The sequence below is a fragment of the Aptenodytes patagonicus genome, chromosome W (assembly GCF_965638725.1).
Source record: "Aptenodytes patagonicus chromosome W, bAptPat1.pri.cur, whole genome shotgun sequence".
NCBI classification, from domain to species: domain Eukaryota; kingdom Metazoa; phylum Chordata; class Aves; order Sphenisciformes; family Spheniscidae; genus Aptenodytes; species Aptenodytes patagonicus.
Window position 1 is genome coordinate 32,752,768 of NC_134981.1, and position 26,289 is coordinate 32,779,056.

At 40.9% G+C, this 26,289-nt stretch overlaps 1 protein-coding gene across 1 annotated transcript in view; it reads right to left on the reverse strand.

Moving 5' to 3' along the window:
* Window positions 1-25,095, reverse strand: part of LOC143172234 (microtubule-associated serine/threonine-protein kinase 4-like) — a 160,706-nt gene extending 135,611 nt beyond the window's left edge. The window contains exons 1-2 of the mRNA XM_076361464.1: window positions 25,087-25,095; window positions 20,842-20,951 (exon numbers count right to left, since the gene is read on the reverse strand). Of these exons, the coding sequence (XP_076217579.1) occupies window positions 20,842-20,951; window positions 25,087-25,095 (119 nt within the window). The remainder of the gene's footprint in view (window positions 1-20,841; window positions 20,952-25,086) is intronic.
* Between the last annotated feature and the right edge of the window lie 1,194 nt (window positions 25,096-26,289).

Genomic DNA, 26,289 nt, shown 5'->3' on the forward strand with positions numbered 1-26,289 from the left:
GGGTGGGGTGGAAGATCCTTTCATTGTGCCCATTCAGCTGCTGGTGTCTGTTGAGCCTACCAAAAAGGGCATCAAATAATGCCAACTATGGCAGCTTTCATGAACAGGCTGTTTGTTCAGTAGGAAGCTGCCATCTACAAACTCATGCTGAAATGTAAGCAACCAGACAATCTATGGTCACAACTTTAAGACATTGCTGGTGTGGTGGGTTGACCCTGGCTGGATGCCAGGTACCCACCAAGCCACTCTATCACTCCCCCTCCTCAACTTGACAGGGGGAGAAAGATACGATGAAAGGCTCATGGGACAAGATAAGGACAGGGAGATCACTCACCAATTACCGTCACAGGCAAAACAGACTCAACTTGGGGAAATTAATTTAATTTATTGCCAATCAAATCAGAGTAGGATAAGGAGAAATAAAACCAAATCTTAAAACACCTTCCCCCCACCCCTCCCTTTTTCCCAGGCTCAACTTCACTCCCGATTTTCTCTACCTCCTCCTCCCCCCAAGCAGCACAGGTGGACAGGGAATGGGGGTTGCGTTCAGTTCATCACATGGTTATGTCTAATGAAAATTTGCTGAGTGAAACTGGGAAATGAGTAGCATTTTCCTAGAGAGAAAAAAAAAAAAACCACCCTGCTTTTAAACCAATACATATTCAACACTACAAGTCTCCAAGTAGAGAGCTCTAATGAAATGAAATGTACCTCCAGGAATTAATCTGGTCCACAAAATCCATCCCTACTTTGTCTTTACCAAGACTTCTGTGAGTAATGTCTTATAGAGACTTGGAATTTTCAGGACCAAGCTAGCTTGATTTCTCATTTATAATTCTCTTGATCCCTTCAGTGGCCAATAGCACCCTATTTTCTCATTAAAAACCAAGAACACAGAAACAAGGTAAAACGACAATTTAAAATTAACTTTTATCCCTAGTAGATTTTTCTATACTATACTTAAATCTACACAACGATACAGTATCCCACAAGAACAGAGGAAAGACTAAGTCCATCTTAAACATGGCACAGAGTGTACAAGCAATTTATGTAAACAAATTTTATACATAAAAATACCCATATCAGGAAAGGAATATTTTACTACCAAAGTAATGGATTAATTGCCCACAAATAGAAGTAGGTCACAGAGGATTCATGAAAGCAAATGCCAGTGACTCAGTGTATAAGAAAGGAAAAAAAGGAATGAGTGGAAGGATATGATTTATAGTGTACAAATAGCTATGAGCTAATATGTTAAGAGGAAGAATTTCACAACAAAGATTTGTTTAATTCATCCTGGTGTGTCAGGAATGAAGTATCACATAAAATGACTAGTAAAGCAACATCCAATGCAGAGACAAATAAAGCAAGCAGTGATAATTATAGTTTTTGAATTTTAATTTTGAACACATCAGTTAACTTACTGTCCACAGCTATGAAAGCCTACAACCTACCTGACACAACAGCAGCAACAGCTTTAGGTGCCAGATCTAGCAGTGCCGCTGGCGGTAACAAGAACAACCTGAGATGCTACAGGAAATATTGCCTGTCAAACTACGCAACACAGGATGGCATACATCTGTATTAAAACTTAACTGTTTAAACAATATCTGTTCCAATACAAGCAGGATTGCAGACAAACCAAAGGAGAGGAAACCAAAGTGAGTGTGTTGTCAACTGTTATAACTGTGTGGTGCAGTACACGCAGTTCTTCAAGTTCGAGCTTCTGGATTCATGCAATGACTTGAGAACCCCAAGTTTTCAGTGTCTGGGGGTAGGGGTTTTATTGTTGTTGGTTTTGGGGTTTTTTTGCTTTGGGGTTTGTTTGGGAATTTTCTTGGAAGTTCATGTTTCAAGCCATTGCTATTTTGGCAATGGAAAGATTTAACACGAACCCTAAACATCTAAAAGCAGACAAAAATTAACTCCTATCCATGAACACTTTGTGTTAGAAAAGCATGTGCTAAAATCTGTACAACGGTAATGAATTCCAAATAAAAAGGAATGTTGGCTTAGACGCACACAACAAAGTTGAACAGTGCAATTCAGTGTATAGTCCGTCTTCTTTACACATCCATCCCTGCAAGAATTCTAGTTTAAAAAAAAATCTCAAAACTCCATAATCCTGCAAGAACAGATGTGTCTGACTTTTTAACTTCAGTTAAAATTCCACCTTGGAGCAGCAACGTATGGGACAGCAGAGACACGATGGTGGAAAGAGTAAAGCTGAAATGGAATTTGCATCACAGCTGTCAACGAGGAGAGTTGGAACTCTCCTACAAAAAGCTATTTTACATAAGTCTTCACTGTTTATAAACTGTTAATTACACACAAATCTATGAGAGCTCAGCTGTTATCTCAGACATGAGAAATGAACTTACAAGAAAAATTAGAAAAAATCTCACATTTTTTGCTTCCACTGATCACAACTGTTTTGAATTAGAATTTGTACCTATGATTAATGTTGGATTTAGAGCTAAGAAACACTCAATTTGTCATTAAAACAGTACAATGGGATCCATAGCAAGAGCAAATTTCCCCCTTTCCTCAATTATGTATTGAAGTACCACCACATCACATTATGTTCCTCTATTAAGACATATTACTACGCTAGCAGTTAACTCTTATGTGGACAAACTAAAAAATAAGACTATCCACACATTTCTGTAAGCTGTACTGCCACGAGTTTGCACCTTCATCATTATTATTCTGAGATTCACACCAGTGATTCCACCACAGAAAGAAGCCTTGCAGATTACCAATAATCTTAAGCAGCGTGGATGAAGAGAAATGAAAGCTGAATCTCCTAAGACAAATTCAGTAGCTTTAACACACGACTATTCTGTTCCACTGAAACCTTGCTTTCGCTTCATGTAATGGAGATAGGTTCAAGTAGAACTACAACACGAAGCATTCTGTGATCTTCTAACCTTCTCAATAGTAAGGAAGAACATTAATCCTTCATTTCCTGGATTTTGCAAAATAGAGGCCCCAAACCTCTAATTTGGTTCAGTGATTTAATCAAACATTAGACTTTCTATTAATGTAAGCTCTAGCTCAGCTTTTCAAATAATCACTACAAATCACCTCAGACTACGTTCAGCTCAAAAGCCAAATCCAGGCATACATCTGAAAGACAAAAGAATGTCAACAAAAACCACTTCCCCAAATGTACTGAATATAAAAGTGGAGATACGTTCATTGGGATTATTCTTTTTTCAAATAACTGCAAAAATTACCAATATCGATATAAACAGATTTTACCTTTGAAGATGTAAATTAAATGATAAAGCATTCACATAAATCATTGTTAACATAATCACATGCTTTTTAATAATCTCCCTTCTATAAATGCATAACTAAACATTAAACCAAAATGATTTTTTCAGTCTTCCAAAACATCAAGAAAGTCTGTGCAGGTAATGGTAGCACACAGTTTAGAAGGGCTGGACAACTAGTCTGATGTACGTATGGGTGAGTGACGAATTGAAAAGTGACTGTTTTCTCAACCTAGCTTAAATTGATTACAGAGCTCTGACTTGTTTTTATGAGGATGTATAATCTCTTGCCTCATTGTGACTAGCATAAATTTAGCTGATACAGGAAAGTAATGACAACAAAATTTTAAAAAGTGACTGATAAAAAACCCCCAAGACTCTCATCGGTAAACTGGCATTCAACAACTCACATTTCCTCCTGCAATTTGGTGCAATAACAATGTAATCTGATCATCTCTTGCTTCCAAAATGTTACATTACATTTCACACAATTGTGGGGACTGCATATTGATTGACACAGATTCCTTATTTCTTCATATTCTTCACAAATAGCATACCTTGCTCTCTTAATTTTTCTTTATTCTTTTTTTTTTTTTTTTTTCACTAAACACTCAAACACAATAACAGCTTCACCCCTATTTAACACAGGGAATCAGAGACACAGTGTCATTTTGCAAAAATCTGCTAAACTCCCAAGAGTTTCTGTAAGACTGAAGCTGCACTGAACATTACATTACTGATACTCATAGGTTTGATAATACAGCTCAGCAGATAGCCACCGAAACACCACCCACTCAGAGCTCTAAAAACAAGTTATGGCAATAATTTCAGAAAATAATATTCTACTTTTAAATTCTGACTATTCATTATGTTATATTAGCCATATCTTTAAAACAAATAATGTAGTCACTCTTTCTCCAAAGGACAAATTCTAGTCTTCCTATTCACTAACGTCTCCCAGCACACTTTATCACCGTAGAAAAGTAGAAACATGTCATTCACTGGTGGTGGAGAGAGGAATCATGCTGCAATGTGATACAAAGCTACACGTCATATCCTTTACAAGTCTAGCTTTAACAGTTTAAAAGCCTGTAGCCGTATCACCTCGTGCTGCGATTCTGTCACATCTCAGGCTATGCGGCATTAGCCTAACTAGCTGCTGCAGGAAATCATAGAATACTTTGGGTTGGAAGGGACCTCTAAAGGTCATCTAGTCCAAAACTCCTGCAATGAGTAGGGACATCTTCAACTAGATCAGGTTGCTCAGAGCCCCGTCCAACCTGACCTTGAATGTTTCCAGGGATGGGGCATCCACCACCTCTCTGGGCAACCTGTTCCAGTGCTTAACCACCCTCAGCGTAAAAAATGTCTTCCTTATATCTAGTCTGAATCCACCCCCCTTTAGTTTAAAGCCATTCCCCCTTGTCCTGTCGCAACAGGCCCTGCTAAAAAGTTTGCCGCCATCTTTTTTATAAGCCCCCTTTAAGTACTGATAGGCTGCAATAAGGTCTCCCCAAAGCCTTCTCTTCTCTAGGCTGAACAACCCCAACTCTCTCAGCCTTTCTTCATAGGAGAGGTGTTCCATCCCCCTGATCATTTTCCTGGCCCTCCTCTGGACCTGCTCCAACAGGTCCATATCTTTCTTATGCTGAGGGCTCCAGAGCTGGACGCAGGACTCCAGGTGGGGTCTCACCAGAGCAGAGTAGAGGGGCAGAATCACCTCCCTCGACCTGCTGGCCACGCTTCTTTTGATGCAGCCCAGGATACGATTGGCCTTCTGGGCTGCGAGCACACATTGCTGGCTCATGTCCAGCTTTTCATCCACCAGTACCCCCAAGTCCTTCTCGGCAGGGCTGCTCTCAATCCCTTCATCCCCCAGCCTGTATTGATACTGGGGGTTGCCCTGACCCAGGTGCAGGACCTTGCATTTGGCCTTGTTAAACCTCATGAGGTTCACATGGGCCCACTTCTTGAGCTTGTCCAGGTCCCTCTGGATGGCATCCCGTCCCTCTGGCGTGTCGACCGCACCACTCAGCTTGGTGTCATCTGCAAACTTGCTGAGGGTGCACTCGATCCCACTATGTCATTGATGAAGATATTAAACAGTACCGGTCCCAATACGGACCCCTGCGGGATGCCACTCGTCACCAACCTCCATCTGGACATTGAACCGTTGACCACTACCCTCTGGATGCGACCATCTAACCAATTCCTCACCCACCAGACAGTCCACCCATCAAATCCATACCTCTCCAGTTTAGAGAGAAGGATGTTGTGGGGGACCAGGTCAAAGGCCTTGCAGAGGTCCAGATAGACAACATCTGTAGCCCTTCCCGTGTCCACTGATGTAGTCACCTCATCATAGAAGGTCACTAGGTTGGTCAGGCAGGACTTGCCCTTGGTGAAGCCATGCTGGCTGTCTCGAATCACCTCCCTGTCCTCCACGTGCCTTAGCATAGCTTCCAGGAGGATCTGTTCCATGATCTTCCCAGGCACAGAGGTGAGACTGACTGGCCTGTAGTTCCCCGGGTCTTCCTTTTTTCCCTTTTTAAAAATGGGGGTTATGTTTCCCCTTTTCTAGTCAGATGTTTCCCCTTTTCTAGTCAGTGGGAACTTCACCGGACTGCCATGACTTCTCAAGTACGATGGATAGTGGCTTAGCAACTTCATCCGCCAGTCCCTTCAGGACCCGCAGATGCGTCTCATCGGGTCCCATGGACTTGTGCACCTTCAGGTGCCTTAGATGGTCTCCAACCTGATGTCCTCCCACAGTGGGTGGCTCTTTGTTCTCCCAGTCCCCACCTTTGCCTTCTGCGGCTTGGGCACTTGCCGGTAAAGACCGAGGCAAAAAAGTCATTGAGTACCTCCGCCTTCTCCGTGTCCCAGGTAACCAGGTCTCCCGTTTCGTTCCGGAGAGGGCCCACATTTTCCCTCGTCTTCCTTTTATCCCCGACGTACCTATAGAAGCTTTTCTTGTTGCCCTTGCTGTCCCTGGCCAGATTTAATTCTATCAGGGCTTTAGCTTTCCTAACCTGATCCCTGGCTGCTCGGACAATTTCTCTGTATTCCTCCCAGGCTACCTGTCCTTGCTTCCACCCTCTGTAGGCTTCCTTTTTGTGTTGGAGTTTGTCCAGGAGCTCCTTGTTCATCCACGCAGGCCTCCTGGCGTTTTTGCCTGACTTCCTCTTTGTTGGGATGCATCGCTCCTGAGCTTGGAGGAGGTGATCCTTGAATATTACCCAGCTTTCTTGGGCCCCTCTTCCCTCCAGGGCTTTGTCCCATGGCACTCTACCAAGCAGGTCCCTGAAGAGGCCAAAGTCTGCTCTCCTGAAGTCCAGGGTAGTGAGCTTGCTGTGCGCCCTCCTCGGTGCCCGAAGGATCCTGAACTCCACCGTTTCGTGGTCACTGCAGCCCAGGCTGCCCTTGAGCTCCACATTCCCCACCAGCCCCTCCTTGTTGGTGAGAACAAGGTCCAGCATAGCACCTCTCCTCGTTGGCTCCTCTACCGCTTGGAGAAGGAAGTTATCATCGACGCATTCCAGGAACCTCCCGGATTGCTTATGCCCTGCCGTGTTGTCCCTCCAACAGATGTCGGGGTGGTTGAAGTCCCCCATGAGGACCAGGGCTTGTGAGCGTGAGGCTGCTCCTATATGTCTATAGAGGGCCTCCTCCGCTCTGTCTTCCTGGTCGGGTGGCCTGTAGCAGACCCCCACCGTAATGTCACTTGTCCCTGCCTTCCCTTTAATCCTGACCCACAAGCTCTCGGTCGGCTCCTCATCCATCCCCAGGCAGAGCTCCATGCACTCCAGCTGGTCACTGACAAAGAGGGTGACACCCCCTCCTCGTCTCCCCTGCCTGTCCTTCCTGAAGAGCCTGTATCCCTCCATCCCAACACTCCAGTCATAGGAGCCATCCCACCACGTCTCCGTGATGCCAATAAGGTCGTAGCCCTGCAGGCATGCGCACATCTCTGCGTGGGACTCAGAGATGATGATCTCTGAGTCAGTGCTAAGCACACATCCCAGTATGGTGCTGCAGGGCACAGTGCTGTTTTGCAGATGAATCGGGACTGCCAACCACGTGAGATCATTAGAGATCACTGCTTTTGGTAGCGTGAAGGTAGTCAAGCACAGACTTTTGAAAAAAACCCACCGAACATTCAGAAACCCAGATCAACTGAATCTGTTTTCTTCAGTCCTGGGTTGCTTTTCAAGATCTCAACAAGCTAATTAAAGAAAAAGTTGAATCATTTTTACAGCATATTTGTTAAGCAAACGCCTGGTTACCTTAATCCTAACAATGCTTAATTTAAAACCAACATGTCTTTCAATGGAATCAAGCTACTGAAAACAACCCAGACTAACGAAAATAGGTCTGTTACCTACTATACATACACAAATCTATCTTATTCTAACTTATCATCACAATAAAATGCAATGAGGATGTTTTGAGATTAAATGTAGCAATACATAATTATCCAGTTTAACAAATCAAATTCTTATCAAATCACAGGCCAAGTATAAAAAGTAGGTAAATGATACTGATAACCTCTTCAGAAGGTTATCACTACTGTGTATGTAAAGAGAAGCACAGTTCACTGATTTTGTTGATGCAAACAGGTAGAAGTCAGAAATTCACATTCAAGCAACTAAATCATACCCTCAAGATATATACAAATATTTTCAATAGAAAAAGTACTCAGTATAGTTTAATATTGTCATTTTATGAGTTCAGTGTGTTGGGAAGGGAAAAAAATTTCCAATAAGTCTTAAGCAAAACTATTGTCTTATAGTGTTACAGTAAGGTGCCTTCCAGCTTACTTCAAACAAATCAAATCAATTGAAATGAAGCATACATTATATACTCACTTGAAATCTCAGTAACCACTAAACTCACCAAGTACATTAACGCTGCTGTGCATTTTATATTCCAACATTAAAATACAGCAAGTATGTGAAAAAATAATCTGCAGTTTTTGTTTTCTACACATCTTTTTTCTTCCAGAAGGACATATGAAAACAGAAAATTGTATGTACTCCTATCTGTGGCCCTACAGCCATGTGGTATTCCTCCCAACAACAAAAAAACAACCCAACTATGACACTATAAGTAGATGCAATGGTGCTTTTTGGTTGAAAAAGTCTTTGGAATACATTATAAATTTATTTTACATTTATTTTAAATGTTCTTACTCTGGACTTTATCTAAAACTAAGTAATGACTGGATTTTTTTTCTTGTTGTTCAAAACTGTACAATGATTTCAGACTGTCGCCTTCCTTCTTTAGGCTGCAATGGATTCAATTTGCAGAAACCGTGCAAAACTGGAGTGGGTCAATTTTGTTCCAAGACTTCTAAAGAACTGTTCATAAATGAGAAAACCCCCCACTTTCTGCTCTCAAGAACAAAACCACTTGGTCCAACATGCAGAAGAGCCCAATGGTGAGAAGCATTATTACTCCTTATACATGCAATAGTACGACGAGCCCTCATTGTTCTAGACATCATACGAACACAACAAATGACAGCCTCTGCTGGAAAGATCTTACACAGTCTAAAAACCCAGGCATAACATGTGGATGAGACAAACATCTCTGACAGGTTAAAATAGGGTGTGGATGAGGTAAGGTGACAGAAAAAGGGTGTGCTACAATTCTTGGCCATCAGGAAGAGTACTCACTACTCATCCGGCCCATTACCTAATTTAAGGTTTCCATTTGCATCACAGCAGAAGTATGCCTGAAGAAATGACATACAGAAAGGATAAAACCACCATTTCTGCAGTCTTCACTTTTGTTTGGAAAATGTTTTATGCCTTGACAACACCACCGTCAGAGGATTCAAGAAAAAGAAAAAAAAAGTGAGACTGGTCCAAAACCTACTTCAGTTCCCTCATAGTCACAGCCTAGTCATAAAGCCAGGAGCAAATCTACCTTCCACATCAGTTTCCCTTGTTCTGTAAAATTTTTACGAGGGAACGGTAGCCCTCACCACTTTTGACATAGGACTTGTAAGAATCCATTGCCTAATAAATGCAGAAGTCAGTAGATTAATGGGAATTGTTCTCATAAAATAATGAGAATTAAAAAACAAATGGCTTGAAAACAAAAAAAAATGATACTGTACACTTCTTACCATATGAACATAAAGCACCACATTCCTTCCAAATCATAATATAAAGAATTATATTTTAAACTACTTGGATTTCTACTGTATTTGAAGTGGAAGTCCTATATTTGCCTTCACTTATCTTGAATAGTTGTGTCGATAGTATTTGCTGCCTTTGCCCTCAGGATGGCTATTGTCTAGTGATAAGTGAAGTCATCCACTCATGGTTTGAGTTTTATTTTTACAGAATCTCGGTATCTATGAGAAAAGTGGTTTTGTAAAAATACAAAGTTTGCAGAGAAAAAAAATTATTTTTGACAGCACAAACTGTTCAGGTGAAATATTTGTAAATGTGTATGAAAACTAGAATGAAAAATGTGCCTCCATCCTTACTTTTGGTTGTGCAGCATTATGTGCAACGTGACTATGCCTCCAAAGAGGCCACTGCATAACACAGAACACTAAGCCAGAAGTTTTCAAACTCTAATCCCTCCTCTGACACTAGCGATGTCCATAACTAAAAAAAGTTTTTTCATATGAGCTTTTCCATAAAACAAGGTAATTACACTAGCTCTCAGAACTTTATATCTTCTGTTACCTGCATGTCTAATCTGCATATTTTTATTAGAATAGAAACACCTTAGTATAAAAAAGAATAATGCTTAAAATGTGATTCTAAATCATCTTAAACCTGGCAGATGTTCTAATATTTTACACACACGTTACCCCGTACTAAAACTGTGTTCAACAATGTCTCATTTCATTAGGGTGTTAGATTTCTAGCATGCACTGGGCATGCTTGCCACATCTAATGTTCTAGCTGCACGATACTGGTCTTCTGATTGTCTGTACTGCATGCGCATTATTTGAACTACTCACCTACAAGATGAAACCTGGGAGCACCTCTAGGGATCATTTCTTAAAGTCTACAGGAACAAGACCAATGGGACACTTCTGCCTCCTACTGCATTAGTCTTCCAACAGCACCTCAGCAGGACTGGTTCCTTAATACAACTCCCACAGACTTAATCTTTTCAGACAGTCTGGCCCACCCAAGGGAGAAAATAAGAACACAACTCTCCCCTCCCACGCTCTTGCACACACCCAACACTCCCACAGAAACCTGGGTCAAGCCCTCCCAGCGCTGATAGAAGCCACGCTGTGCTGTTGGCCTGTAGGCCAGCTTCCTGAGGCAGACACCTTTAAGAAAACACAACTTTATTGCTCCCTCGGTATGACTTGAAGGGAAAATTCATTCTTCCATACCGACTGAGGCAGAAAACGCAGACATTCCTTTAGATACAGGACCCTCTCTTCAGATTATTGTTTCCTTCTATTATTATAGTCCAAGGGTCAAAGATGGATATTTAGGCAGTCACAGTCCCAAAGAACTTACAGAATACTTTTTGATGTTTATAAAAAGAATAGCCCAATGTCTTCGAGGTCATTACTAAGGATATTGGGAGAGACACTAGCATAAGCAATAAATTAGTAGCAGTAAAACAAAGCTCACTTAAGGAACAAGAATCAAAAGAAAGCTGGCCAATCTTTCACATTACCTTGACTGGGAGGGCCAAATTACTAAATCTCTAACACTATTCCTCTGTCTTGCTTCCTGTAGACTGTCAGAGTAGGTGATCCTACTGGTTTCTTCTTGCCTTATAATTTATCAATCAGAAGAAGGAAACACATGATGGTTAAAAGGTATTAATTTATAGATAATGCTGAATGCTTAGGTCTGACCTATACAAACAATTTGCATATTTAATAAAATAACCTAGCATATTCATATACTCTAGTATGTTTTGTATTTCCTTTGAAATATTTCCTTTACAGAAAAGGAAAAAAAAAAAAAAAGCAGTTTGCTGTTCTAAGGTCTGAGGAAGACATATAAGAAAAAAAAGTGAAAAAACTTCATTTTCAAACTTGGAAAAAAATAGGAAGAAGCTTCATTTTTGGTTTTGAAATTTTATTCCACCAACAGAAATCAAAGCCTTGCAAAAGATAATATTTTGACATTTCGCAAAACAGAATAGCACGTGAGACACAATCAAGCAGGAAGGAAAAAAAGCTAGACAGAAGTGTATTTCCCAACATAACTCATATTCTCTCATTAGTCATAGGTCACAGATGGAGAGCAGATGCCTCCAAAAAGAACAGTTCAATCATGAAAACATGGCAGAAGGGCCAGGGAAGAAGCCAAATCACCAAGCCTCAGGTAAGAAAAAAAAACAACAACAAAAAAACAGGCTTACTTAGAAAACGTGTTACATATTTTCTTTGTCCATTATGTGGGGGAAGCAAAAGGAAGATGTTCTGGTAAGACCTGATGGTACAGTGAGGTGACATAATCATCCTTTTGCGTGGGGTGTTCATAGACAGTGAATAGAGCATATAGGACTTGTCTGACTGCCTTTGCTTCTACTATTACAGCACTTATGGAAATTCCCTTGACATACCCATGCATAAGAACAAACTAGACAGGCCTAGACTCACTGAAAAAGCAAATTTGTAAAACAAATGTACACAACCTACTTTTTATCAGTGTTGTGGTTTAACCCAGCAGACAGCTAAACACCACACAGACATTCGCCCACTCCCTCCCCATCCCCAGTGGGATGTGGGAGAGCATCAGGAAAAGAAAAGTAAAATTCATGGGTTGAGATAAAGAGAGTTTAATAGGACAGAAAAGGAAGGGAAAAATAATAATAATAATGATAAAAGAATATACAAAATAAGTGATGCACAATGCAATTGCTCACCACCCGCTGACCAATGCCCAGCCAGTTCCCGAGCAGCGGTCACCTCCCCCCCCCCCCCCCCGCCAACTCCCCCCGGTTTATGTAATGAGCATGACATCACATGGTATGGAACGTCCCTTTGGCCAGTTTGGGTCAGCTGTCCTGGCTGTGCCCCCTCCCAGCTTCTTGTGCACCTCCAGCCTTCTCAGTCGGTAGAGCATGAGAAGCTGAAGAGTCCTTGACTAGTGTAAACACTACCTAGCAACAACTAAACCATCAGTGTGTTATCAACATTGTTCTCATCCCAAATCCAAAGCACAGCACTATACCAGCTACTAGGAAGAAAATTAACTCTATCCCAGCAGAAACCAGGACAATTAGTTAACTCCGAGAGGGTTAACAGTATTATCACAAAGGACATTAGTTAATTATGACTTCTCACTGAACAAGATTGTCAGATGGATGAGTTAACGTTCACGCATCCTCGTTACAGTTTCCATAAAAGGGAATTAAAAAAGCTATATGTTGATTTACATTATGAAAACTGTCCTGACAACAATTTTGGTAAACACCAAGGCATCTGTTCGTAGAAACATAAAAGTCTGTTTTATTCTTAACATCAGTATCTAACTTCCATTTCATCAAGGACTGGATTATTATGCTTATGTTTGAACTACGTTAAATCTGTAAATATATATTTATAAACTATAAATTCTGATTTAGGGGTCCGTATTGGGACCAGTACTGTTTAATATCTTCATCAATGACATAGACAGTGGGATCGAGTGCACCCTCAGCAAGTTTGCAGATGACACCAAGCTGAGTGGTGCGGTCGACACGCCAGAGGGACCTGGACAAGCTCAAGAAGTGGGCCCGTGTGAACCTCATGAGGTTCAACAAGGCCAAGTGCAAGGTCCTGCACCTGGGTCGGGGCAACCCCCGGTATCAACGCAGGCTGGGGGATGAAGGGATTGAGAGCAGCCCTGCCGAGAAGGACTTGGGGGTACTGGTGGATGAAAAGCTGGACATGAGCCAGCAATGTGCGCTCGCAGCCCAGAAAGCCAACCGCATCCTGGGCTGCATCAAAAGAAGCGTGGCCAGCAGGTCGAGGGAGGTGATTCTGCCCCTCTACTCTGCTCTGGTGAGACCCCACCTGGAGTCCTGCGTCCAGCTCTGGAGCCCTCAGCATAAGAAAGATATGGACCTGTTGGAGCAGGTCCAGAAGAGGGCCAGGAAAATGATCAGGGGGATGGAACACCTCTCCTATGAAGAAAGGCTGAGAGAGTTGGGGTTGTTCAGCCTGGAGAGGAGAAGGCTCCAGGGAGGCCTTATTGTGGCCTTTCAATACTTAAAGGGGGCTTATAAGAAAGAGGGGGACAGACTTTTTTATAGGGCCTGTAGTGATAGGACAAGGGGTAATGGTTTTAAACGAAAAAAGGGTAGATTTAGACTAGATATAAGGAAGGACTTCTATTCAGTGAATCCTTCTATTTCTTAAGGGGAAAACAGGTAGATTTCATGGTATTTCACAATGTAAATGCTATGCTAGCTTGAATTAGTCAAATTAAAAAAATTCAAAGAAATAAACCAACTTCTTCCAGTGGTGGAACGGAGCCCAGAGTCCTATTCAATTTGAGAAGACAAGCCACATTTTCCAGAAACATGATTAGAAATGGCTGCACTTGGGAAATTTTCAAAAGCTATAGTACAAATGCACACTATAAACAGCATAAATCCCCTTGTAGATGGAATAGCTTCTATCCTATTTATGCCTAGATGTGCCTTTGAATAAAGCACAAGTTGTTCCAATTGTTGAACTGACTTCATAATAATCTCATTCAACTTCTCAGCAAGTATTAATTTTACAGCTACTGCTTGAATATTTATGTATACAAATGTCTGCGCACCCATATGTATCTATTTACAGTCTGTAGAGGTATATACATATATACTGATGCATATGAAAATAAACATAAGACACTGACAACATTTCCTCTCCAACCCTGCAACAGGTAAGTTTACATTCACACAAGTCCCCTGAAAACAAAAAATAGGAATTTGGTCAGACAAATAGAAAGTGTTCAGGCTGATGTATTCCCTTACTGACACATACACAAGAAATCGAATTTGTTTTACAACCACCTTATTGCCTTGAGGGAAATAATGTTTCTTAAACTCTGCAATACAATACAATAATCAAACACTAAGAGGACTGAGGGTATATATATTTTTATTAAAATAAATTAATTCAACATGCAACACTTCACTATTATTTGTTTCAGCAAATTAAGCTGCATTAGGAATGGTATTTCTTCAATAATCAAATCAACACACTTGACTTTACACAGGACTACCTGAAAGGAGGTTGTAGCGAGGTGGGTGTCCGTCTCTTCTCCCAAGTAACAAGCGATAGGACGAGAGGAAATGGCCTCAAGTTGTGCCGGGGAGGTTTAGATTGGACGTGAGGAAAAATTTCTTCACTGAAAGGGTTATCAAGCACTGGAACAGGTTGCCCAGGGAAGTGGTTGAGTCACCATCCCTGGAGGTATTTAAAAGATGTGTTGATGTGGTGCTTAGGGACATGGTTTAGTGGTGGACTTGGCAGTGTTAGGTTTACGTTTGGACTCGATGATCTTAAGGGTCCTTTCCAACCTAAATGATTCTATGACTACTTTAGTCTACCCACCATTAATACAGATTTTTAGAATTACTTACATGTAAATGCTTACATAAACTAGAATATTTTTTTCATAAGACTGAATATGTGTCCTTGATTTCCCCATAATTTATTTGCATGTTAATAATTATGTTTTAAACCAGCCTAGTTAGAAAAGACAGACACTTAGATCATGTATAAATAGCCATTTTCCTACCAGTAAGCAGTGCCTCACTTGACATAATCTTCAACATTTTGGGGGGGGGGGGGGAGATCCACTAGTGGGTAACCTTTTAACAATTTTTCCGGCTTTTTTTTTTTTTTTAATGGCTTTAAAAATTTCACAGTTACTGCAGTTAGTGAATTTGTGAAGGTTCAGAGGTAAAATCCTCTGAAAGGTTCCCAAGAGAAAATCCACAAGCTCTCACCAAATGTGATACACATGTTGAATAAGGCTGAATCAAGGGTAACAGAACTTACTGTTTTTCTCAATTTGGGAAAATACAGTAAGGCACATATACATCTATCCTGATGCCACCACAATGTTTCTTCCAATGAATCTACCTCCTACTATACCCTTTTTTAATGACATGTAATGTTGTGACATCCTGATCCACGTCTACAGCCTACAGATGCAGCAATATACACAAAGGAACTGCATGCAACGTTAAACAGTTTTACACCATTATTAAATTAGTATGACATATTTAATAAGCTTCATTAAAAATGTTCAACCTAAATCAGTTAGCAGTATCTTCATATTCTGAACACAGAGGCTCAAAATATTGAACGGTTTCATGTCTAATAACTAACCAAATCATTACTACTCAAGTTTCCTACTTTGCAAGTCACGCACACTGACGCGTGTAACAAATCCACAGGGAACCTACCCTGGAATCAACTTATCTGACCACCATTTTCCAGCTTTGACAAAGAACTACCAGAGGCAAGCCCATCAATCAGTATGTGCAGCCACACAAGGAGGTAACGTAGCTTACTGCTACCAGAAGTTTGAAGCTCTCTGACAAAAGGTGCAGCAGAAGAGGCAACTATTAACCAACTGCAAGAGTGAGCTCCTGTGTGCTTAAAAATTTACATTTGAGAAGGATCAGTCAATTTCTAATATAGCAAGAACTTTAATGGCTCTGTAGGACATCAATAGCAGATGTAAGCCAACTTCAACAGAGTGGGAAGACTGAATCCCTGTGTAATGTGCCCACATCATGTGATGTGTCCCAACAACCACAGCTAATGAAGGGACATCTGGACTACTGTCCTTTTGATTCCCTGGGTAAGAAGGACAAAGACTGTCTCCTACTCTGTAACAGCAGACACTAACCACAATGGTAAAAACATTACAGTTTCTTTCAACATGTTCCAACACTTTTCCAAGCTTCTTTTTTATCTCGCTCTTAATTTTGCTTTCCCCAAGTTTTCTACAATAAGATCCTTTGGTCAAATCCTAAAGATCTTGACTTAATTCTAAGAAAATAGAAATTTTTCAGAGTAAAGACTAAGCAAAAAACAGGAATATGACCAGATGAATCCTCACCAGCCTGGCTGAAGCTAAGAAACAAATGAAGGCTCATTGGAGAAAACAACATTGCCAACATTCAGATTGTAAGCAGAACTTGAAATACATTAATTGCTTGAACAAAAAGATTGGCCAAGTAAACCAACCAGAATAAAAACAACAGAGCATTCACTTTGACGGTGAGACTGTAAGACTATCCCCCTTAACACACAATCCTTACTGTGAATGAAAGGAAATACAATTACCAAGATACATTAACACTTCACTATCTAGCACAGAAAGCAGTGGGATCTTTAGCCCAACAGATTAACTTTTAACAAAACATATTCAATGACAATGTGTTTTGAAAGCACAGAGAGCCTGCACAGGTGTATTTCTCATTCCCTCCAATTTTAGGATAACTATCTTCTAACATATTCAACATCTATTAGGATAATAACTATTTGTATCTACCTCTCTCTTGCATGTAGGAATTAAGGTGAATGCAGAGGGCTGAAAGAAAGGAAGAGATAAAGCTCTTTAATCACCACGCTCCAAAACATACATTAAAAATAACACAAATACAGTAAAGAGCAATCTTTTTTAACTTTTAATTGATGTTTACTCCTGTGTAACAAAAGTAAAATAACTCAAATTGGAGCACTGACAGATTCAGCTGGCATCAACACAATTATACTTCATTTCTATGGCTGCTTTTATGTTAATAAGCGTGCTCAGTTTTCTTACGTCACCAACAGGACCACTTTTAATGCCTACTATTGAATAAAATAATCCATTTATAGGATACTTATACATAATACTATGTTGACAAAGAAAAAAACCAAGATCTATACAAGAACCAATAGCAAGAGTTTACATCCTAACTTTAAAAATCACTGCATCTACTCAAACTGCCAACTCGAAGAAGTTCAAAAAGCCTGCTCAATATTTTCCAGGAAGCACGCTGTCCCAAAGCTAATAAAGCTACAACAAAGTTTGACAACTCTGTTCTCTGAAAGAGTTTCCAATAAAAGTTATAATTTTCCTTTGTTTTTAATGTTTCTGAAATGGTTATGAATTGTTAGAATGTATGATTTATTACTTGATGATTGATGAATATTTTAATCCCAAAACCCAAAAAACAACAAAGAAAACCACAACAAAAAAAAAACCACACCCCAAAAATCAACCACTGACTCAAAGGAAGAATGATTGTAATAACGCTGTTTCAGTGCAACTACCGCAAAGAAGTAAGAGAAAAGCACACACACAAGAAGAATCAATGGCTTGTCGGTTTTGTAAAAGATACAGAGGAGGTCAGAGAGAGAAGAAAGTGGCAGAAGAGAGAACTAAATATATAGTGTAGAATGCAGCAGAGAGTATTTAGTGATTTTTTTCCATATGAAAAAAGTGTGTGTGCATGCACATCTATCCATATGTAAATCTACACATCGATCTATATAAATATATGTATACACATACACACACACTCTCATTCTCTCGCTCTTGTTATCTACTCCAGATGATGCCATTTCAGGCAGGAACCTGAAGTTAGTACTATGAAGGGCCCACACACCTATAGCAAGAGAAAATAAGTTAACACGTGGTGATATGCATCTCTTCTCTTTAAAAGCACATGGTGTAATCCATGTCATTTATAGGCTCAGTGATTTGAATACCAAATGCCTCCAATTTATAATTGAAGAGAATTTTTCTACCTGCTAGTCCTGAAAACCCACTCCATGACTTGAAAGTCAGGCTAGGATATTTCTTGTTCAGGTATCACTTCCAGCAAGAGCTGCTGCAACTGAAATTCAGCTAAGTCTACTGCTGGAAAACAGAAGTAAAAAAATCTTAATGAAAGACTTCAGTCAGCAAATAAGACCATAAGTTTTATGCCCATTTTATAACTTAGCTGCCAGGCTCAACACCGCAACCCGAAGGAGTATAGTCTATCTTTTAGTTCTTTACTTCTTAGAACCTCAAAGAGAAATAAACTCCTACATCAAGTAAATCTGTACAAAGAAACAAAAACCTTAGTACTAGCAGGCAATTCTCATTATCCCAAATGTCAAGAAAGAGGACAGTGCTCACAGAAAGGATAGGGCCTAGCAGGCCACAAGAATCCTGGTAGTATAGGTAAAAGTTATAGGTAAAAGTAAATTGAACAGTCAAAAGGAACAAACCTAAGAGGCAAAAATGCCCAACCAAAACATAAAATTAATGCTCTCACATTGGCAAGGAGTCCCAAAGCCAACTGTGGATACAAACAGAAAGAACAACGAACATCCCTTTTTAAGCTTTCATGAAGAATCAAGGCTTGTCATTAGCTGGACAATAGTTTCATAGGCAGTATTAACTATTAGGAAAAAAAGGAACTAGACTCCCTTCAAGCCTACTCATACTCTTTGGTCCTCTAAAATGCCTGGAAAGCTATACAAAACATGAGCGATTACCACTACCCTGCACTCTTTTAGAAAGGGAAGGCATCCTGTGGCACATAACCAGCTATCCTTCCAGTCTTTTCATGTAACATTTGGGTCTATGACTGACTATGAACCTGTGAAGACAGTCCCGATGAGATACAGTTCAGAACATGGAGACCCAGCTGGTACCTTAATTAACCCAAGCCCATTTCTGCAGCAGAACTAGGAGAATCTGCACTCTCCATATTGTTTTTATTTCTTCTGACAGTTTTATCATTCTGGGATGTATCATTTACATTAGTAGATGAGTTATGAGCATGGGGGTGCAGGGGACAGGTCCACCTTTGAGAACTGAAAAAGCGGGCCAGTCAGCCTTCCCCTGGAGATAGCAATGCAGCAGATGCTGAGCTCCCCATCCAGATGGGAGAACCAGCCTGAGAAAGGAGGGTATCTGGGCCCATTAAGAGTAAGCAGCCTTGAAACTCCACCGTTGGCTTTTTAGTTTCACAATGCTGTGACGTACCGATTTTGCTACAGAGAGGGTATTAAATATTGAATATCCTTGTAATACATAAAACATAACTGCATATATGGCATATACTATTCACTGATATGCCATATATGTGACACGCTGCGACAATATTCAACACTGCTTTAAAAATTCTTTCAAATATTTCAACAAATCCAGTATAGTATTAAATGTGTTTGAAAAGCAGGAAGGCATCCAAATTAAAAAAAAAAAAAATAAACTAACAAGTGGTACACATGTATTCATGCTTCTTGTGAAGTCTAACAGGTCTCTCCTTGACCTACCATGCAGCCACACACTTTATAAAAGTTATTTTTAGGTCTTCACATAGGTGCAAACCTACTTGAGTAAGAAGAGTAAAGGCGATTTGAAAAAGCCCCAACATGTTCTCTTTTTTAAACACTGATACATTTGCAGCAGAAAAATGCATAAAGCGTATCTGGAAATTCAGTTGATGCTATTGAGGAGTAAAAAGTTATATACAAGAGAGTGATAATAATTACTTACAACTAGCCCAAGTTAGGCACATAAAGATTAGATACACACTGAAGGAACAATTTTGCATTCATGTGAAATAGGCCACTTGATTTTACTATTTTAACTTTCTGTCATTCTACAGACTTTTTTCCTTTTGAAAAACATCAGTACACAAATACTTAAGGCTTAAGAACGGCCAGCTCTGCTAAGCCTCTGTCCTGCTTGCTTTGTGCCAGCTTTTCAGCCAACAGGAGAAGAAACATTTCACACACATTCTCCAAAGATAATACAGAAGCTAATACTGAAGATAGTTTCACAGACAGAAGCAATCATAATTTAAAAACGCAACTGGTATGTCTCAAAATGGCATATAGGGTGCTAGTGAACAAAGTTACAAACTTCTACAAACTTTTGCTACTCTTTGTGACAGAGGCATATACTTAACTGCAAGGGATACCACAGCACAAAAAATGACCAAAATGTCAAAGCTTACCAGTCTTCTGTCCATTAATAGCACAACCCTTCACTTTTACTTAGCATTTGCTATTTCCAAACCTCTTTTCCCTTCTTACAAGAATGAAAATGCTACAAAAATGAAAAGGCCATTCCTGTATTAATAAGCGTCAACTAGCCTGTCTAAAAAAGTAGTTACACAAACCTGTCTCTTTAAGAACACCGAACAAAGTAGGCTATCATGAGTTGTCCATATAAAGTATATCTGCTCCGGATAAAAGGTCAAATATTTGAGAGCAAACTGAAAGTGTCTTTAAGAGGAAAAAAAGAAAAAAAAGGGGGGTGGAGGAGAAAACAAAATAATAACATATTATAAAAGGAGGAAGAATAATATACAGCATTTGGTTTAAAAAAAAAAAAAAATTAGAAAAAAGGACTCACAAGGACAGTCTCGCAGCTCTCACAGTTTAAGATAGGAAGAAGCCAAGTAGCCGAAAGTCCCGAAGCCCTTCCAGAGGGTTTCTGTTGCCGCGTGTGCAGCCTGCCCGAGGAACCAGGAAGTCCAGTGGCTTAAGCCAGCACCGCTCACCTGGGAGCGAGCGGGAGCCTGGCGCTGTGCGCGCCCAGGGCGCCGGCCCACCGCCCCCCGGAGCCTGCCTTACCTCTGCGTCCGGCGGAGGCGGGTGCCGCTCCTCAAGCGGGGCAGCGTGAAGTTGGAAAGGACCGTCCGAAAATTTGGGTCCGACATATCCACTTCCCTGCGTTCAAATCCCTAAAAATTCAATGCCATAATACAAAAAGAAGAAAAGGAAAGCGCTCCCAGGGGACAGAGAGAGCGGGGAGGGAGCGAGAGAGCCAGCCGCCGAGGAGGAGGAAAAACAGAGGAGGTAACAGCAACTCGGATAGACAGCAACTTTCCCGTGCGGCTGCTCCGCAGGACGCTGCACTGCCCCGCCCGCCCGGGCGGCGACCATTCGCGCCCGCCCAGGGATCGCGCCGCAAGAGCCTCTCCTCTGCTCGCCGCCGCTAGCGACTCCCGCGCTTCCTGCCTGCCCGCCCGCCCCCCACCCGGCGGCGGCTGGAAGAGGAGCGGGCAGGCGCGCCTTCCCCTCCCGCCCGGCGGTGCGCGAAGCAAACGCCCCCGGGAGCCGCTGCCGGGCCGCCAGCTGCCGCCTCCCTCCACCGGCGGCGCCAGGTGCGAACACCAAACACCGCGCAGCCGCAGCGCCTGGCCCGCTTTAGCGTCATGGCAAACAAGGCCAGTTCCTCTCACGGAGAAACACAGAAGTGCAAAACCCAGAAGCTTCAGACCAGCAGATCGCTACTAAACTGTCCACAGTGGAGCCCACCAGCTACGCTTAGCTGGCACACATTATTCTGCTGGAAACAGCAAATAAAGACCACTGACGTTCTATTTAAATGTACAGTGTACATATGTGATTATTATGACTTCACGCTTATTCCAGGAGAACTGACAGTACAGGTACTTAATTATTATTTTTCACATTGGCTACCTGCCACTCCGGAGACTAGGCGTTTGCCACAGAAAGCTGGGGCACCTGCCTCCGTTACCAGCTATCTCTTTTGAGAAAGCTACCCTGAAACATAGGCTGGCAAAAGAAGGATACGGAAAGGCTTTAAGGACCTTTTCCACTCAAAACAGTGACTGAATCCCTCACGTGCTTTGAGTAATTTCCTCCTCTTCCTCCTCCCAACTTTCTTCCTTTGCTTCCCTCTGCCATTCCCTTAGCCCTAGCTGCCTCCCAGCTTAGCTGGTTTGCTTTCTTGACTTCACACACACATTATTCCACCTTCACTTTACTTCTCATTTTAGCTCCATGTGTGCTGGCTACTGTTCTCAGTCTTTTCACTTCTAATTCCAGCATCACCCTCAAGCCCTCTCCTCTCTCCCTCCACAGCTCTGTCTAGACTAGCATTTTTCCTTACATCTCTGCAGTACACAAATAAAAGTGTTTCTAAAATTACTACTATACTGCATTGTCATTCAGTAATGTCAAACTCAAGTGGTTGGAAGCAACGGTGGTCAGGTATAGAAAAAACAGTTACTGTGCCCTCAAAAAATGATGAGGTTTGTTTTAACATATTTAAGATTTCCATTTGCCTTTTGGTTTGTCTAAGGGTCACATTTAAAGGACTTGGGCTACAGTTATGGAGAGAACCCTGAAAGTTTTGTACTGAGACTGTTTACTTATTTTACTGAAAGCAAGATTCCTGCATAATCCCAACATTGCAGGAGCTGTAGCTTAGAAAAACATTGTGATAGCTGGCAGCACTGTACTCTGAGAGAAATTATGTAGCACTGTGGTTAAATCACTGAAGGGTTGTCTGCAATAGTGGGAAGAAAATAATGGGAAACAAAGAAAAACCCAATGTAAATACAGGCTAGTCTATCACTTGGGTAGAAGAATCCTTATGGCGCAGAATGCTGCAGAGCAGAGCTGGAAGGGCTCACATGACACTTGGGACGAGACAGCTCTCAGGATTCCAGCTCAGCATGTAACAGCATCTCAATGTTAGCCCTCGTTTTGAAAAGCCTCCAGAAATACACTTTGCAAAGGCGGCACTAGTGTCCTCTAACAAACTAAAACATGTTTATTTTTGGGATGCAGAAGAACATCTTGGGATATAGTTTTTAAGTCACACATACAAACTTCATCTTATTCACATGTTTAAAATGGGTTTAGATAGGCATTTAATAAGGTGTTCACACAGCAGTTGCCACCAAAAGCCTTAGTACAAATCCCCAGCAGACACCATTTGCTGACACACCACTGTAAACAGTCTAAGAAAGAACAAAAGAATCATCTAACGCTTCTCTAAAGATATCTTAATTTTAGAAAAGATCAGTTCCATATGAGAAGAAAACAGCCCCATCTAGGTCTCTGATCAGATTTTCTTGTTTTAACTGTCTCGTACAAGTAAGGCTGAAGTGGCTGCAGAAGCTGGTACTTGGGCCAATCTCCACCTGTGCCCCTCACAAAGGCTCGGTAGGAGGGGGCTTCCCAGCCAGCCTGCATGCCTGCTCTTTTTAAACCATTCCATTAGGATGGAGAAGAAATATTCACACCTACTGTAGCCAGTAACAGAAAACCTCTCATCCATTTCTTTTCGCTTTGAGGCATGTTTGCCCATAGTGAGTGTGAAGTTTTAAAGGTTCATGTGAAGGCAAGCATGCCTGGGAACCTTCCTTTCTTAAAACTTCTTAAGAAGGAAATTCCCAAATCTCCGCATAAGCACTGAGACATCTCCTCCTCCATGTACTCCACTGCCTCATCTTCTCTGCTCTGTACACAAGTGTTTGCCTGTAATTTGCACGTTTGGAGAAAGAACTGTACATAACCATGAAACCAGGGAACTTTACCTATCTGATGTTGTGAACAGCACTGGCTAAAGAATAACAACAAAACCTTCCATCTATCATGCAGGAAAAGTTTCAGTGCCCCCATTGCCCTGCAAGCTCTCTCCCCTCCTCATCCTTCTTAAGAGGCAGTTAAAGGAGTACCTTCCCCCTCTGAGTAATGAAAGCAGTTTGGTTTCCATAACTCAGTTACCTTCAGCCAAGCGCATCACGTGTAGGGTGATCATGGAACATGAAGCTCAAAACTCATTTCATATTAAGGCCAAATATTAGCAATCTTTTCTCCTGCAAGGTTAGGCTGTAATTCAGCTCACGATTTCTTTGTGAAACTCTACCAATTTATGAACAATGATGTGAAGCATCCAATTCTGAAACATACCCTAAAAATTTTCAAAAATGAAGCAAGACTAGTCTATCATACTGTGGGCAAAGACCCACCTGAAAAAGGATGATTGCTGCTTGTAAGTAGACAAATTCTGATGGCAAAAAGAAGTCAAACCCTTCTATGTACAACCAGACAGATGATTGTACCAAAAGGATTACACAGACCTGACTATTGAAATATACATTTCATGATCTGACAAGTTGGATTTTTGCAAAAGCAGAAAGGAATAAAGAAATTCTAGGTAAAAGTTTCTGTCCATTTATATAGCAACAAAGGGTATCATAATCATGTCACAGTGTTGTTCTACATTCAATGCTGAACACCGTTCATTTCAAAGTGTGGCTTCTCATGGTCAAACCCCTTGCAATTCTGTCTCTAGACCCTGCACAGACTATTCTCAAGCTATAGCTCCCAGAGTTACATAACCTGTGGATTCAAACATAGCTTCACCTTGGCTTTCCGTGCACAATTAGACACACACGGTCCTGCTAACTAGTCAGGCTGTTTCTAACATGGGCTCAAAAGCAAGGAGACTTGAGTAATTATTTTTCTGAAGTGCTTGATGAACATACACATATTAAGGCACTACTGAGACTTTGACAAAGGCATGTAAATGAAGGGAGGAGTTGTGAAAAGTCCGGCATAGTCCCACAGCAACCTTATACAAATGAATATGCTTCATAAAGGGAAACATAGGCCTTATCCTTAAGAGCACAAGTAAATGATGGTGAAGACTTGGTAATGCCTGTCAGTAAACAACATAGCTTCCAAAGTGGTGCCTGCAGTTTGTGACTTTCCATGCCACAGAAACGCCTGATTTAAAAAAAAACAACATCTCAAGGGAGAGTGAGGTTTCACAAGGTAATTAAGCAGGTACTACACGGCTGCTAAGGGGCCACCTCTCTCCCAATTTAGTGAGCTGAGTGAGGGACAGCCCAGCATCAGACCCAGTACAAGGAAAGCAGATGGAGTGAATGGTCAGGCAGAGAGGCAGGGGAAGCAGGACCACTCCTTTGGCAGCAGCTATCCATTAAATTGGAGCCTCTCTCACTGTAAATATTGATAGTGCTGCTTATCCTCCACAAACATAGGCTCAACAGACAGATTTTTGTCTTGTTTTGTAAGCCAGCCCAATTTACTCACCTCTGCCATGTAGAAGTGGACAAAAAAATTGAATAATGCAGATTAACACCATGTTCCAAAATATGTAAAAACAAAGTTATTAAGAACAGATCTATGGCACACTGATAAATGCATACCTGACAATTAGATATATTCCCCTGCAACAAAATGTTATTGATATGTTCAGCAACTGTAAATAACTCTCCCTCAGTATCCAATTAAAAACATTGAATTCTGTAGTTGTCATAAATAAATAAGATACAACAGTTGAGAACCTGCAAACACATCCTAAACAGCATTTGCTGTCTAAGTTTTCAGCTATACAGCCACTCCCAAAACTATTCAGTCCTTAAAATGTACTAATTAATAACTATTTTTATATTTTTAATTACAATCATTGAAATCTTGCTCCCTCTAGTGGTTGATGTTGATGTTTATTACCTTCCTCTACTGACTTCACACAGGATTTTCACTGTGGGATGTACAGTGTAAAAATAAGTTGAAGAAATCACTGAAAGGAAGTGTTTTGTGGGTGTACAATGTATAGCTGCCAAATTTCTGAGTTTACTTAGAACTGTTTATAAATACACGTAAACATTATTGCCCTAACTAGTTCTAAAGTAACTTGCAAAATTCAAATTAACCTCCCACTGCTCTGGTACATTAGAGCTCATTTAATATAAACACATTTAGGAAAAGCAATGGTCACAGCATCTCTTCCCATTTCTGAAAGGTTCTAAATAGATAGATGCACAATATTAATTGGAAGTTAAATATATTGTGTAGCCATCTGCATCAAGCATCTAAATTTGCATCAGGCAACACTATTTTTAAACCAACTTTTTGCTATCTGTAGTGGAGTTAGCCAACTACGCTAACAACTATGCTATCTATCTATTTGCTTTGGTCCCAGAGATTAGCTTCTCCTTCTTAGCTAATTTAGCAAACAGGCAGACTAATGAGAAAGTATAAAAGAGCTATTTCCAATTTTTACCACTGAATTTACATTTATCTTGGCAAGTAGAGAAAGCATTATTACAGTTCAGAAGTGCTACTTTATGTGGTAAGCAAGTTCAGCAAGGGAGAGAAAACAGAAAACGTCTGATAAAAATTTCATCATTTTCCAGGTACTGTGGTGCTTGGACCTTGACTTCATTATCACAAATGCCAGAGGGGGAAAAAAAAAAAAAACAACTGTATTACATATCTAGTATTAACCCGTCC